We start from the raw sequence: 17,235 nt of genomic DNA on the forward strand, positions 1-17,235 counted from the left end.
TCATTTGAGTGTTGATGAAATGCACAATGTTTTATGCATATTTGGAGTTGCATGACAAAGTTGTCCAGTGACTCACCTCTCTCCTGTTAGTCATATGGAACACATCGCTCATAATCTGCATTGGTGTATAGAGCAAAATACATTCAAAATGCTTCTTGTATCTCCCGAAACATCACCTTTTCCTCATCTACCAGCTCATATAATATGTCTTGCACAGCTGCTCCTGCAGCCAGTGTTAACAAGTTTTTCTTTCTCTCGTCATCCATGAGGCACATAGTGCCGATATAAACCTTGAAATCCGTGGTCCAGTGAATCCATCGCAGGCCCAAGATCTATGTGTCCGTGAGGTCAAATGCTGTAGGTAGTTGCCATGGTATGGCCTCCCCTTGCGCCATTTGAAACATCCCTGATGAGCGCGCAGACACCTTCGCTGGCACCTCATCTTCTGACATCTTAAAATCACCTAGTTTGATCACTCTCGCAATTGGGCCTCTTCACCTTGCCGTTGGGCCTCGTCACACTCCTCTTAAGGCACACACATAGATGACTTGCCTGTTGGGGGCCCACATGCTGGTGCATGCATCTATGCAGATGGCTCACCCTCTGGATGACCCTCGTGCTGCTCTGCCTTGTTATAGGTGTTGTGGAGCAGGGTGCGCCCTACCATGGAAAAACCAAGCCCCCTCCAACTTATCCGCATGTGGCTCCCCGCCTCACTTTGTGCCAAAAGGGCTGTCCTGGCATGCACTGCCTGATGAATCAGGGTCGCAGGGCACTACCTTCCTGCATCTCGCCTGTGTGCCTTATTGGTGAGTGCACCCTTGGGCCCAGGGTCGCAGCACTTGAGCGCTCCTTCACTGCTGCTCCCCGAGTGGCAGCTTCCAGGCCACGCCCATGACTTGTGCGTCGCACGCTGAGTCAGCTACGGACCTCAGCTGGCATGCAGGGTTCGCTCGTCTCCATTGTGGTGGTCGGAGAACACCTAGAGGTGATGGACAATACTGTCAATCAGGCCCTGTACCTGAAATAAAGGAGACCCACACAGTGCGTCTTGCCTCACCTCCTTTATTCATACATACTGAGGACTTCCTGTCCTCTGACAAAACTTCCCTTCAAAACGCCCACCCCTAATATAACGAGGCTGATTTCCAAACGTGACACCGTCAAAGATGTATTTAACTCACAGAGTTATGCGACTTGTCCCTGGACTGGAGTAAACATACGAAGGAGATTTTTCATGAGGTAAGCCTGCCTCCTTTCTAATATCAGCAGGCAAGATGCCTTGGCTGTGAAAATGGTCCCCCTCGAGGGCCCTGCGGAATTAACGATAGTTGACGTAAGTATCTTTGATGGATCGCATGACAGCATCCCACCATAGAGCCGCCTCTACCGAAAAGGCACAGCCCCATGGTGGGCGTGTCTGATATTTGGAACAATGTATTCACAAAGCGGCACTCACTAAACTAGAAAGATCTAACTATCCCCCTCCAAAAAGCAACCAGACCAACCAGTGATGAATGTGTGAGGGACGGGTCTTCTTCATTCTGTTGACTTGCGTCAGTACATGAGCAGCGCCATTTTGTATACACTGGATTTCGGAAAGCAAAGAGGTGGACCTTCGTATTTACCAAAGTTGTTACTCCAGTCTACAAATGTGAGGCATTCAAACACAGCACACTAAAACATAGCTCTCCAAAACATAGCTCTCCAAATGTCGACTTGTCCAAGGCTGAATCAGTGACCCATTTAGTTATGATCCGAAATCCCTGTTCAGGAAAGCAACGCATGTGGTCATCAGCACAGGGTGGTAGCCGTTAGACTGACATGTGTGGCGCACACCCAGGGTGAGTGAAATTGGGACGGGACGCTGGGGTCAACGGAAACTAGGATCTACTTTGAAAAAACGAATATCAAAATCTTGAGTTACAAAATTACAAAGCTCACTTGTTTGCATTTTGCAACTCGAGCTTTTGAGATTGTGGTTGTTTTCTCCCCGGCTGTGCATTCAAATTATGCGGGGGACACCCCTGCAACCAGAGCAGACCATAATCCCACACTAGGGGGGCGGGAGACACCCCCGCAAACCCTGCTCCGCTTGTTCGGTATTATGGGCTTTGGTCATTTTGACCATGCCGAATGCACACTAAACGCTATTCAGCTTTTTTTATTCGAACATTTTGGCCGAAACGGGGAACTAAGAGGAGCCCATTTGAAGCTGGAGAGAACTATTATGTTGGTAGAGGGGTTGGGGAGTAAACTTTGACAGTGGTCAGAAATAGTGAAAGGCATGTCCAAAAGCAGTGTTGGGCGAGTGCTGCCCAGGTTGCTGGGGTGTGGTCATCGAATGTGGCACATGCAGGGTGACAGTTGATGGAATCAGACAATGGCATACAGACATGTTAGGTGGAAGGGTTTGGTCAAAGGGATTATCTCACAGTGCAATTCCTAAAAAAAGGAATCTGAGCTAACACACCGATTTGGGCAGTCGTATATAGTGCTGCAACCTACTCAGGAGGATATCACATTGGTGGCCATAAATCCCAGAATGGGGAAGGTCTTCCAGATATCCCGGATCTGAGGTAGGATGGAGAGTTTAGCATTTAAGGTGAGACACAGAATTCTGGTTGATGTGCCCAAGAGCAAGGGCAGGCATTGCACCACAGTTCTTGTGAATTCTGGTTGATGTGCCCAAGAGTAAGGGCAGGCATTACACCCCAGTTCATGCAACCACATTTGGGAGGGATCAGCCTCGAGGAATGAAAGCCTTTTTCTTCTGAGTTTAGTTTACGCCACTGCTCTTGCATCCAAGAGTGGATAGACAAGGGACAGGGCCTAGGTTACCTTATCCTGGCAAAGACAACGCTGTGTGTCAGCAGCATCGTTTTTTAAAATCGGAATTCATAAAGACTAAACAGAGATGCCAAGGACATATCTATATGGTTCTATGTCATTTCATCGAAGAGTACAATTCGGATGGTTTTTCCCTGTGTATTTTATACCGAAAAACGAATCTAAATTGATTTATTTTTACTTTTGGGGGATTGCCCACATCCTCTATTTTTTTACCTATTCCCTACCACCCTCCCCCCTTATATATATACTTTTCCAACACCCCCCTATATATTTCGATGAGTTTATTCGGTAAAATGTACTCGGAAAAAAACATTGAAATGTCACCCATCGACGAAAGAACGCTATACCACATATATATATATGTCCCTTGGCATCTCTGTTTAGGCCCTATGCATTCTGGTTTTAAAACTATGCTGCTGCCTGTAGGGGTGGAGAGGGGCACAAGGGGAGGCACAACATTTTGTAGGGCAGGCCGGTGCCCCGCCTGGCTCTACCATAGAGACACCACTGATCCCATCACGTCTCTTCCGGTTCTTACCATTCCTCCATTCTCTTACATATATATAATAGGACGGCGGTCGCCACCCTATAGTTATGGTGACATGCATAGACTTTTTCACAAAATCCCACTTTATCAAGCAAAATGCAGCAGGAAAATGCATCCCAGCGGCAGCAGAGAGTGCCTGGGGTTGGTTTTTAAGAAGAGGCCTAGGGTACAGCCGGACCCACTAATAGGCTTACTGGGCTACACCAAAGATGTCCCCAAATATACCAGGAAATTGATTAGTCTGCTACTTATTTTGGCTAAGCAGCGGGGGTGATGCACTGGGGCGAGGGGGAAAAGGAGGACAAAACACTCGCAAAGGAAGCTAGACATTACATACTTTCTTGATATGGAACATGGTTGGAGGTCGCCGAGTCAAAATCGAGGCAGAAGCAGTAATATTTGGGATGCCTACACGAATTACTTGATCCAACAATCCGGGGACAGTGGGGGGATTCGCCTACAACGGAAGCAGACTGCTAATTGGCGTGGTCGGAATATTGTACTGTGAAAGTAAAACCTACAAAGGGACTGTGGAAGAATGCTAACACCTTTATACTCGATGAAGTTGGCCGTGGCTCAAGGACTGGGATTTCAAAGACATCAGGTCTCATGTACTGTAATAAATATTGAAATGATGGAGATGTTTCAAGGTGGGGGGGCACGGTGGGCCGCCAGGGGATATCACCAGCACGTAGTGCTGACCGTTTGTTATTTGTATTACTAAATGCCAATAAACAGAATTCACAAAAAAAAAAGAAGAGGCCGAGGGGATGGATGCAAAGGAGTACAGGGCCGTCCCTTGGCATTGTTGTATATATATGTATTTATGTATATAGAACACGTGCAATACCAAACTTTTAACATTCAAATAAAATAGGCAATTCGGTACAGCATATTTATATGTTGAACAGCATCCCCTCACTCCCTGCACACTTTTGAAACCTCCCCCTGGGCCTCTTATTAAAACCCAACCTCGGACACTCTCTGCTGTCTCTGGAATGCATTTTTGCTGCTGCCTTTTGCTTGAGAAGGTGGGATTTTGTGGAAAAAAGTCTATGTACACAGATGTCACCTTAATGCTAGGGTAGGGAAAAATCTATGTACACAGGCTTCACCTAAACTTAGGGCGGCGATCGCGCCCTAATATATATATGCAAACGAATGGTAAGAACCAGAAGCAGACATGATGGGGGCAGTAGTGTCTCTATGGTAGGGCTAGGGAGGGGCACTGGCCTCCCCTGCAAAATGATGTGCATCCCCTTGTGCACCCCACTCCTCCCCCTATGTGGCAGGTGTGGGCCTGGGTTTCTGTGCTGGCTGCCTCTCTGTTGAGAAAGCCAGCACAGAACAGAAGAGAAATGCACTTCTGGGCTGATGCCTCGGGAACAACATCATGAGGCCGTACAACCAACGCTGCCCACCTCCGCTCAAAGTGGCTTGTTTGGGAGGGGGTGCTGCCATGACCTGGATGGTGTGTGGCTTCTGTTGTGTGGAGTGGGAGTCAGAGGCCAGGTATGGGGCTTCTGTTCTATCTGTTTGAGAGCAGGATGCCATGTATTGGGCTTGTGCTCTGGGGAGTGGGGTACAGGATGCCAGGTATGGGGCTTGTGCTCTAGATAGTGGGGTCTGCAGGATACCAGGTATGGGGCTTGTGCTCTAGATAGTGGGGTCTGCAGGATACCAGGTATGAGGCTTGTGCTTTGGGGGTGGGGGACAGGATGCCAGGTATGGGGCTTGTGCTCTGGGTGGCAGGATGCCAGGTATAGGGCTTGTAATCTTAGTGGTGGGGGCAGGATACCCAGGATGGGGCTTGTGCGCTGGGTAGTAGGGCTGGGGGAGAGGGCAGGATGCCAGGTATGGGGCTTGTGCTCTAGGTAATGGGGGGTGCAGGATGGCAGGTATGGAGCTTGTGCTCTGGGTAGTGGGGGAAGGATGCCAGGTATGAGGCTTTTGCGCTGAGTAGTGGGGGCAGGATGCCAGGTATGCAGCTTGTGCTCTGTGTAGTGGAAGGGAGGATGCCAGGTACGGGGCTTGTGCTCTGAGTAGTGGGGGGCGTGATGCCAGGTATGGGGCATGTGCTCTAGATAGTGGGGGCTGCAGGATACCAGGTATGAGGCTTGTGCTTTGGGGGTGGGGGACAGGATGCCAGGTATGGGGCTTGTGCTCTAGATAGTGGAGGCTGCAGCATACCAGGTATGAGGCTTGTGTTTGGGGGTGGGGGACAGGATGCCAGGTATGGGGCTTGTGCTCTGGGTGGCAGGATGGCAGGTATAGGGCTTGTAATCTTAGTGGTGGGGGCAGGATGCCCAGGATGGGGCTTGTGCGCTGGGTAGTAGGGCTGGGGGATAGGGCAGGATGCCATGTATTGGGCTTGTGCTCTGGGGGTGGGGGAGAGGATGCCAGGTATGGGGTTTGTGCTCTAGATAGTGGGGGCTGCAGGATACCAGGTATGAGGCTTTTGCTTTGGGGGTGGGGGACAGGATGCCAGGTATGGGGCTTGTGCTCTAGGTAATGGGGGGTGGGCAGGATGCCAGGTATGGAGCTTGTGCTCTGGGTAGTGGGGGAAGGATTCCAGTTATGAGGCTTTTGCGCTGGGTAGAGGGGGCAGGATGCCAGGTATGCAGCTTGTGCTCTGTGTAGTGGAAGGGAGGATGCCAGGTACGGGGCTTGTGCTCTGAGTAGTGGGGGGCGTGTTGCCAGGTATGGGGCATGTGCTCTGGTTCGTGAAGAGGACATGATGCCAGGTATGGGCCTTGCGTTCTAGGTGTTGGGGGGGCAGGATGCCAGGTATCGGGCCTGCAAACATGGTGGTGGGGAGCAGGATACCAGGTATCGGGCTTGTGCTCTGGGTGGAAGGATGCCAGGTATAGGGCTTGTGCTCTAGGTGGTGGGGGGGGCAGGATGCCAGGTATAGAGTTCATGTTTTGGGGTGGGCAAGATGCCAGGTATGGGGCTTGCACCCAGGTGGTGTGGGCAGGATTGCAGGTATGAGGCTTGCGTTCCAGGTGATGGTGGTGTTGGGTTATTTGAGTTTAGACTTGTGGGACTATTCCTAAATATGGTGATTCTCCCAACCATAAACTGGCATTATTGGGACATTTGAAGCTGCACATCGCATATTATTGAAGACCCTAGAAGGCAATACATTGCACATGGTGACTGACCAGGCATATGTTGGCAGCGCCTCGATGCCTCTGGGCTACAAGTGCGCTATACAAATACAAATAAATAAACATTATTGGTGGATTTGAGGTTGCACTTACATCAGAACATGCCACACAGGTGCATGCTTCAGCAAGGCTGGCATGGCACTGTTAGAACTGACATTATGCTGACTGGGATGAATCAGAGTTGTTTGAAACTGGCAAGGCTATACTTAACTGGCAGCTGGCACATTGAGCAGAACATTGCCGTGTATAAGAGAGCCAAGGTGTATTTAAACAGTTCCCTAGGCAGGTTGGCACTTTCATTTGCAACTCGGGTCACTCTGAATCGATAGCACCCTGCACCATTTGGGCAACACTAAGGTATACTTTGAAATAACATGGCATTTTGGTTGTAACACCTTGCAATTAATTCTGTTATACTGTGTACTGCATGATATCCTGGCACAATATTGAAGCTGGTGTCATTTAAACTGACCTATGATGCATAGTAGGCATTGTACTTACAGTTGACTCCTTGGCATCAGAAGTATTAGAATATTGAACTTTTCCTACAGAATTGCTTGCGAATATTTAATGTTTTATCCAACTTTCCTTGAACATTGTGCTGTAGAATTGAACCCTTTTTATCTCCAATGGGACACTTCCAGCTTCTTCGCTCCCTTCAATTTGGAAAAGGCATTCACATTGCCTATTTATAGGTGCCCCCCTACCTTTTCTGGTGGCCCCTTGTGTGCCCCCCTAAATTTGATTCCTGGAGCCGCCACTGAATGGTGGGGGGGAGCTGAAAGTGCTTCCTAAGGTGTAGGAATTCCTAATGATAGAGTTGCAGCATAATGTTTATTCTATATGAGGTCGAAACTGTCAGGTGAGTGGGGGCAAGATATGGAGTAAAGCATGAGAATGGCTCACATATCAACGCACATTGATGGTGACATAACGTGCCCTCTACAAAGGGTGACCAGATTTGCCAGACAAAAAAAACGGGACGGCCAACACCATAAAAGAAGGACTACCAAGCTCCCACCACCTTTAACCAGAACCACCTTACCCCCATTCCAAAATATCTGCATATAAATTGTGTGCAGTGTTGTCCGTGGATGTGTGCATGTTAATAACGAAGGAGCTCCATTTGAAATTACATGTCTTGCTTTATTTACATGGTTTGCATCCAATCTCTGTGGCATCCGCAGTAAGTGAATGTGGATGGTATCTAAAAGATTGGCAGGTTCAAGCCCAACTATTATGTTAGCAACTTAGGTTAGAATTGTTGACAAAATAGGGGCGTGTTTTTTTATCAAAACATTTTTCGGGACAAGGGGCGGGGGCGGTGGGGAGTTAAGGGTCCCAATTCTGGGGAAGTCCGGACAAAAACAGGACGTCTGCTTACCTTACCTCTACATTATCCACCTCACAGCAAATCTAACCATCTTGTTAGGGAACCAACAAAAATTGCGACAGCATATTCATAGTGTAACAAAGTATATTTTAATAATGCTGTGTGTTCTGTATTTTTCTCTGGGTGGTGCAGTTGCGTGTGTGATGGCAATCCCGCTTTGAGGTCATGCCGTCTGCATTGGCCTCTGTGGCTCCTCCTGCTTCAGCATAAAACAAGATGGCGCCTGCCTTGGGAAGTACATGGGCGTGATCTCCCTTCGAACACTTCTGGTGTAGCCCGCCTCTACCTCCCTCAAGATAAGGGTCTCCATCAGCAGAACTGCACTGTGGGGGTCGAGGCCACTTTCAACCAGACTAAAAGCGTCCTCGCTCAGGTCGAACTGATCGATCATGCCGTTCACCCGGGATGTTGTGGCGTTGCAGCCATGACATGAGAAGAGTGGGCAGTTGCCATGCCGGTGGAGTTCTAGGCTGATGCTGTGGATATAGGCCCTTGAGCAGCTGGGACAGCGATGCAGCCGCGGGCGCTCATGCAGTCTGCGGTGCAATTTCAGGTGGATATACTGTGTGAAGCGGTTGTGGCAGAGATGGCACTGGTACGGGCGTTCACCCGAATGCAGGCGGAGGTGCGTCTTGAGGTTGCTGGTGCTGCTGAAGCACTTGTTGCAGACCTGCAGAAGAGAAGACAGGGTTAGAAAGAAGGCATCACATATTGGAGAGCAGTGACCATTAACTTTCAATTAGCAGCTCTCTGCTACTCCTCTGTGTTTGACTTTCCTTTGATTAAACTATGATGTAGTCATTCATGTGCTCATCCAGCCCCCATCAGCCAGGCTAGGGGCCACATCTGTGAATACATGTTGTTGTCTGTATTTCATGCCTCCTATCTCTTTAAGGCTAAGGGGCTCATTACATGGTAGGTGGAGGGAAAATACCGGCACCGCCTTGGTGGAAAGGGGAATTACCGCCCTATTCCAAGGTTGGCGGGGCGGTAATTCCCCCTTCCCCCATTGTCCTTCCCCATTCCCATTTTTTCCCCATAGGGCTCTATGGGAATGGGGAAGGCGCTAATTACGGTGCCGCAAATTGCGGTACCATAATTAGCACCAAGGTCCCTTTGCGGGTTGGTTTTTAACGTCTGCTAAACAGCAGGCGTTAAAGTACCTACCCGCAAAGGGACTTCGTAGTAAGGCGGTAAGGGTTAACGGTCACCGGTACCATTACCGGTGACCGTTAACCCTTACTGCCTTCCGTGTAATCAGGCCCTAAGTCTTGGCCTCTCACTCTCTCTCATGCCTACTATACTGCCTCTTGAAGAGTTTAGATTGAGCAGTGTGGCCACATCTAGTGCCTACATAGCCCCTCATTTCCAACAGTCTGCAATTGAGAAGGTCCCCCTAGGCGTACCCTAAATGGATCCATGTTCATAGTTGGTCCAATGCAGATAGATTTTCCAGCCAAGGGCACATCCATGGGCAGAGTGAACACCAGTAGAGGGCAGAATTTTCTCCAAAGTGGATAGTACGCCATTGATGATCCTACTCCATGGTGGACCAAACACCAAGGTGGACCCACCAGGTACACACCCCACTAGGGCAGACCCCACTCCAGAACAAACACTGTTGCAGAATAGACACTACTACAATAGATCCCTCTACATGGCATGCACTAGCTCCTGGCAGAGCCTACTCCAGGGGAGATACTGCTGGGGGCACACCATTTATTTTCTAGGGCAAAACCAACTTCATAACAGGCAATAAACTAGGTAAGAGCCTGTTCCTGGACTGGCAATACCATAGGGTGGACACTGTTCCACTACGTCTCGGGAGGATAGCTCAGGGGCAACGTGCTCACCTTGGAAGCAAGATGACACGGAGCAACACAGGTTCAATCCTCGGGTCCGTGCTCAAAAACCTCTGGGTATTAAGCACGTTATAAATAACCTATCATCATACGTATTCCCAATCCTCTGCTGTTCCTGCACCAGAGATGCCATCCCTGTACTTCCTCTACTCCTCTGGCACAACCACTTCATCCCAGGCCCTGCCCCTCTACCAGAGGCAATGTTATTTCTTCCTTGGCCTTCCCTTGTTTCCTTTGGCCGTGTCCTTCCTCCACTGACAATATATTGACTCCTCCTCCGGCATTTGCCCTACCCTTCTTCTTCACTTCTGGTGCTATCTGTCCTCCTCTGGCACTGCCACTTCTCTGCGCTACACCCCTGTCCCTACTCTACCTGTGCTGGAGTGTTCTGCCCCTCTACCCCTCTACCACCTCCTCCTCTGCTATCTTGCAGCACTTCCTCTCCTCCTGTGGCCCTATTCCTCCTCCTCTAGCACTTCCCAGAGCTCCGCTGGCACTGCCACTTCTACTGCAGCACTTCCCATCCTCACATCACCCTATTCCTCCGTGGCTGGCACTGTTCTTCCTCCTCTGGGACTGGCCCTCTCCCCGGATGCAGTCCCTCTCCTCATGTACTGTCCCGTGGACCCCTTTCCTGTCCCTACCTACAGACCCAGCCCTCATGCCTGTGTAAAATGAGTTTTATTAGCTACCTGGGCCCAGTGGGGAAAAGAAATGCAGGTACACTAAGGTGTGTTGCTTTCATTCAAGTATATTCACTTGAATTTAATCGGTTGTGAGCATGTGTGACTATAGATGCAGTAGTTCTTAATTATATATGAATTTGTATATATTACAGCTTACGACGTCCTTTCATCCCCGGATTTTTCAAAGCCTGCCACTTCAACGTGCACTAAGGTTCATTGTTTTTTTTTAGGGGGGGGGGGAAAGGGCAGGTAAGGGTTTGGGGGATTAGGGAATAGGTAAAATAGGAGGCGGAGAGTGTGTTTGGGGGAGCACCCCCGCCCCCAAAAAACATTTTTTAAAAATGTGATGAACATTTCCACTTTGAAATGCATGGCTTTGAAAATTCCAGCGATGAAATGACATGGAACCGTATAACAGTATGGCAGACACTTCTGTGGATACGTGTAGATACCCTCTCAAATCAAGCATGGTATGCCCTGAAGAAGGCTGGGTAGAGAAACGAAATGGACCCATGTAGCTGAAACTCAAGTAGGCATCCAGGAATATCTTTAACCATCAGTTCTACATCTTGGGATTGATGTGAATTGAGTGCACTATCTGGTTGTTTGTGAACAGTATAATGCATATCAGATTAATATGTGTTAAGCATATATTTACATGTAGATCGCTATTGTATCTGTGTGAGTATTGTGGCGTGGATGTTGGCAGTAGCTGTTGGAGAGTGTTGTATAGCGTCCTTGTCTCATAACAGACAATGTTTTTGGGGGCTGTGGCTTTATTTAGAGGAGGACCGTTGTGTAGCATGTATATAAAATAGACTGGGCATTCATTCATTTAAAGTTCTGTATATTTTTGAATTGAAGAGATTATATTTTTGAAATGTTGCCAAATTAAATTAAATATGAATAAAAGTATTTTCTGTGTGTATTATTTACATGTTTTAATAGTTCAATTTACCATAAGGTGACAGGGACCTCGGCCCATTGTGTGTATTGTTTTGATCCCACTTGGGGTTCCTTGTCAGTAGAATATTACATTGTGGGTGACCTTTTTTATGTGTGGGTACTCGCCAGTCTAGACATTAAGTGAGCTGGAGCTAGCTGAGACCCTGCCTCGCCCCGGTCAGAAATTGCTCTCATGCCTGTTTGGGCTTCCAGATCAGTCCTGTTAATGTGGCCCTCTCTATTTGTGTAGTTCTCTGTTCGTCTCACTTTCTGCGAGTGTCTCTCCCTTGTGTCCCTCTTTTCATGCCGTACTCAATTCACTTTCTGCGAGTGTCTTCCCCTTGCGTCCCTCTTGTCGTGCCGCACTCGTCTCACTTTCTGCAAGTGTCTCCCTCTTGTGTCCCACTATTCGTACCGCACTCTCGATTTGTGTCCCACTAGCCCATGTCCTCACCCTCTTTTTCACTCCCTCTGTGTGTCTCTCTTTTCGTGCCGCACTCGTCTCACTTTCTGCGAGTGTCTACCCCTTGTGTCCCACTATTCGTGCCGCACTCTCGATTTGTGTCCCACTCGCCCATGTCCTCACCCTCTTTTTCACTCTCTGTGTATGTCCCATTTTTTTTGGGTGTTGGGAGCATGGGATGCTGAAACATCTTACCCAGGAGCAGGAGACAGTGAGTAGACCAGTGTATAGCCTTGCTTCAAACCTGCTCCTCCTAATGAGTTGCTCTGCAGATTCTCAATGAGAGAAAATCTTCTGAGCTAAGTCTTTTTCCAGGCTCCACCCAGACCTTTCCTTCAAGGAGGACAGGTGCACCGGTGTGAGGCTCACCCCTGTCGATCAGACGGACACTCTGAGATGCATGTTGGCCTCTGCTTGTTCTGCAGGTGGAGTAGGAAAGAGACATCATCAGAGAGAGCAGGTGGGAGAGAGGGAGCAGGAACAGCTTTCCACAGCTAAGGTCCTTCATGGTGTTACAGATTAGGAACATATTTTCATGTTCTACTCGCCAAGTGCTTGAGCACTGGTTTGGCGCTCTCCTGCAGCTCGGAGAAGTCCAGTACTTAATGTTGTCAAAAATGAGAAGTGTCTCTACTGAGGGCCATTAAAAGCACTGAACCTAGGTGACACCAAGCACCACAGTGAAGATGGGTGCGTGATGAAGTGGGGTGAGAGAAAGATTTCGCTCTGGCGCAGAGGAATATCTGATGGTTTCACAAAACATTCTTCAAACACATAAGTATTTGCGCTCACAAACAAGTGCAGTTTGCCCGTGTCCAAAAGGACAATATGCCCAGATGCATGGAATTGGTCCCCATCTCAAAGATTTGCATTGGAGAAAATCAGGAGATGATGTGAGCATCTCCTGATTTGTTCATGATATCGTTGCCTGATTCACAAAGCCGAAAACTGGAGCAAGTGTAGAGATTCCTGGAGCATCTCATGATTTACTCCTGATATTGTATGCCTGATCTACAAAGCCTAAAACTGGAGCAAGTGTAGAGATTCCTGGAGCATCTCATGATTTACTCCTGATATTGTATGCCTGATCCACAAAGCCTAAAACTGGAGCAAGTGTGGAGATTCCTGGAGCATCTCTGAGATGCCCTGGAGCAAATCTTTGTGAATCACATTTTCCTGTTGGCATCTCAGGGTTGCTCCATTCAGCCCTAGAGTTGCTCCAGCTTTAGGCTATTTGAATAAGCTACATGGAAGAAGCAACCAATTAGAGAGGCTATGGACCCTCGTGCGCAGATCTTTCTGCGTGTGTCCATTCTATGAAAAAAACCTATATACGGCAGAATGACCAGGCGGGAGTGTGCAGTGGCGTGTCCAGACTCTTTTGACTGGGGTGGAATTAATTTACTATTTGTCTCCAATACCCATATCTACTTTAATTACTAGCATTAGTGTCTTGCATTCCTGTGTTTTAAGTTTAATGATCATAATTTAGGGTGATAGGGTGGCACCTGCGATGGCCAATCAGATTCCAGTGGTTGCATGTGCCACCTCAGGCCACACCCTGGACACGCCTATGGAAGTCTGGCCACATTAACACCTAATTAACATATTCTAATTGGGTGTGTCCACATGAGTGGCTGTGTACAGCAGTTTATACGATCCTGGCGATCCAGGAAAAAGAAGCAACTCACTTGCTTCTTTGATCCTAGATCACAATTTGCCTACGTTACAAACGGTCATAAATCAGATTTGGGACCCGGCCAAATTCGCATGGACAAACACTACTAAAGTATTTTCCCTGAAAGTGTTCCTATTCCCGTGCTGCATGACAACACGTTCAGTAAACAGTTTCATTCACTTTTTCCCTTTCCCATGTTCAATTACCAGCCAGCTATTTGCACCTCGGCCGTCCCGCCTACCTATAAATTAGGATGCACTTGGACACGTGATCTGTGGGAGGCACACATTGCACGCTTGTCATGTGGGATTCTTTGTGACTCATGATGCCCCCTAAAATGACTCCTTAGTGAATCTGTCCCCATGGGAAGGCAGACAGTAGCTTCGCAAAGAATCAAATTTAGATGGGGCCAAAGACAAAAGTAGGAGGGCCGCCTATGAAAGGTAATGTGTGACGTCACAAGCACTCCTGCAGAGAGGCTTTTCTGCTCACCAACTACCCACACCCCACTGCACCTCCCCTCCCATCAGAATGCAGGCACGAAACCATTCAGTGACTAATGGCCCATCATTAGCAGTACTACATTCTGATGGGAGGGGCTGCAAGCTGCCCTGCACACTATGGAGGTTGCTGTGCAGAAACCGGGCAGGAACACCTGAGAAGTGGCTCGTGCTCATGTTCATACCGATGCCAGAATGCATACCAAGATCACTGCTAGCTTTGAGACAAAAGGAGAGCATTTGCCGTGTGATATGCAGACATTTGCCTTAGTGAGTGTCACAAATAACACCACGAACAGAGAACACGGTCACTGCTCACCTTAGGTAGGGGGGCAGAAGGGTGGGCACAGGGTTTCAGATGGGGGGGCAAGCCCCCCCAGCCACCCTCTAGCGATGCCACAGAAGGCAGGAAGGGGTCCAGGCTTTCGGGGGCTACACTGGCAGAATGGTGTGACAGTAGACTTACTGGCAGTTTAGTCATTGGCGAGCACGTCCCCCCAGTCCCGAGCAAGGTGCCTGCACATGTTATGAAGATGAAGAGGTTCATTGGAATAATATTTCTGAATTGTGTTTGAGGGGACAATGTATTAGTGTGGCGCAAGGGTGTCCTGCTTGTCCATTTGAGTACTTACCCCTCATTACTGGTCTGCCCCTCTCTGAACGAGATCCAGCTGTGGCAATGGGAGCCGTAGGGCGACAGATGGTGGAACATATGTATGAATAACTAGTGCACCTGGGTGATTGGGGCCCTTATCGGTTGATATCTTACACATCATGCTAGGCATGAGTCTATGTGTTTCTTGGATACAGCTCAGCACAGGGTTTACAGTGTTTGCCCCGATCCCTCTTGCCACTCTATCCCCACCGCAGCTGCCCATTGTCTCTAACTGCTTAGCTCTCTAGCCCATAACAGCAGACCAGAACACCTTTAATAGAATTGGTTCCTGCCTGTGGAATCAAGTTTCCATAGCAACCTGGGAGGATGTATGCACTACACGGCTAAAGAGGCCTCCCTTACATTGCTTGTCCATGATCAGCTGCTTGAAAGAGCTGCCCATCTGAACAAGGTGGGCCTTTCTTCGAAGCCTTCTTGAGAATACTCTTCTTGTGATATGTTGTTGCCCACTTCTGCATACAGAAACAATGTCTGCAGAGCTTGGGATCCTTGCTGCCTCTGGCACCGAAACTCTGCTAGGTGTCTGCATATCATGTTCTCAAGTATCATAGAGTTTGCTGAGGAAGGTTTTGTTTTTAGATGTTCTAAGATGTCATGAGCTGGTCCCTCTCTCTGTTCTTGCGTGCCCTGATTGCAAATGATAGCACACACCTTTCTCAGGAGATTGGCTCTCGGAGCCACACAGACAATGTTTAGAACCACAGGCCAAGGATCAAATGATGTTTTCAGGCTCAGAAGGTGTAGGGACCCATTACTTGGAGTCCGGGGGGGGGGGGTGTTGTGGTTATGATGGCCTTCCCACTACATGCCCTCCTTTTGGCACCGATTCCCCTCATATCACCTACCAGGCACTGGTGGGGCTTCTCCCCGGTGTGCACCAGGTGGTGCTTCTGCAGGTGGGCCAGTTGCGTGAAGCACTTCTTACAGATGTGGCACTGGAAAGGCCTCTCGCCGCTGTGCACCCGGAGATGGACCTGCAGGGGAGCGAGACAGCGCGCAGACATGAATCTCCAATGGGCCGGCTCTCTGCATGGCTGAGAAAATTGGCTGCGATAAACTCAATGAAAGTCACTGCGAGGAGCCCAAGAACATCCCCCCACTTCACTTACTACAAGGCATCGAGTCTAGCACCCCACCGCAGAGAGCGCAGAGTAAGGAAGGACAGCACGCTCACTACTGGAGCCGACTGCGGTATTGCTTATGGCCATGTAGGTGAACAGGACATGTGTATGGAACAATGAAAGATGTCTGGGGAGTGAGGGAGCTATGGGGGCTGCGGGCTGACTATGGACATGGGGCGAAACGATAGGTGCAAAACAGGACTGACTTCAGAGATGGGGGCATTTAGTGCTGTAGAGCAGGAGCAACTATAAAGATGGAGAGCAATGAGGGCTGGAGACCCAAGCTACTCCTCACTGATGACGCCCAACTAGGCTGAAACATGTCTGGGGATGCTTGTGGTCTCGTGCAGAAGGGATGTGACCTAGCAGTTCGGGCTGGACTGCCCCTTTGGGGTAGGACCAAGCCTGATTTTCATATGGTTTTTCTCCTTCTGTAATGGCTTGGCAGACTGAAAAACGATGGTCTGGAGGGTTGCCCAGAGCAATACCAGTGGTTATGATTAATTCAAAACCTTCCAGCTATCACCTTTCTGTTTTGCTAGAGCAATGAGTGCTGGACAGCAGAACTAATTAAAAACACGGGCAGCAATAACAGCTACAGAATAAGAGCAACTATAAAACTGAGGGGCAATGGGGGCAATGGGGGCTGTGGGGGCCAAGGCTTGCTCTGACAGTAGTAGCTGAGCAGGCCTCTGCTAAGGGTGCTTGGGCCAGGCCCTTGTCCGTAAACCAGGAAGAACATTCCTTCCTGGCCTCTGCTGATGACCACCCCTACACAAATCTGCACATTGTGTTCAAAAGAGAGAAGCAGCAATATGTCCATGCAATGCAGAAAACCCAAATGCGGTCAGGATCAGAATGAACCAGCAACTGCCAGAGAGTAAAGGACCCTGAAATGCCATTAACTTAATATAGCTTACAAAAATTCAAAGGTTCCTGCGGCAAACTCTGTCGACATCATAAACAGCTATTCCCCAAATCCTCCAGTGTTTTCAGCCAGAAGACCGATACAAACGTAACAGTTCAGCAGCAAACAAGTGAAACAATTTGCAAAACAAGGACTGAACGCGACCTTCCATTCATACGCTTTCAAGCTTCGCGCATGCTCACTGCTGAAGAGGACACTGAGCACGCCCAGTACTGATCATACTCCATTACACATTCATTGAGACAGCAAAACTAACAGCGGCCATCTTTGACCACTACCTCCATGTCTTCCGTATATGGTAATGAGCTATGGTGACTACGCCACGCATGAGTGGAAAGCAGCATTGCTCCTCAGTGTTGGTACATTTTCCACCTCTTCCAAAACCTAAACTCTGCAGACACACCATGGGCACC

The 17,235-nt window shown here is 48.8% G+C and overlaps 1 protein-coding gene across 1 annotated transcript in view; it reads right to left on the reverse strand.

The window, feature by feature from the left end:
* Positions 1-8,029: 8,029 nt before the first annotated feature.
* Positions 8,030-17,235, reverse strand: part of ZNF683 (zinc finger protein 683) — a 435,946-nt gene continuing 426,740 nt past the window's right edge. Inside the window, exons 7-8 of the mRNA XM_069622854.1 lie at positions 15,619-15,747; positions 8,030-8,633 (exon numbers count right to left, since the gene is read on the reverse strand). Of these exons, the coding sequence (XP_069478955.1) occupies positions 8,127-8,633; positions 15,619-15,747 (636 nt within the window). The 3' untranslated portion in view covers positions 8,030-8,126. The remainder of the gene's footprint in view (positions 8,634-15,618; positions 15,748-17,235) is intronic.

The sequence above is a fragment of the Ambystoma mexicanum genome, chromosome 11 (genome assembly GCF_040938575.1).
Source record: "Ambystoma mexicanum isolate Mex_15411 chromosome 11, UKY_AmexF1_1, whole genome shotgun sequence".
Classification (NCBI taxonomy): domain Eukaryota; kingdom Metazoa; phylum Chordata; class Amphibia; order Caudata; family Ambystomatidae; genus Ambystoma; species Ambystoma mexicanum.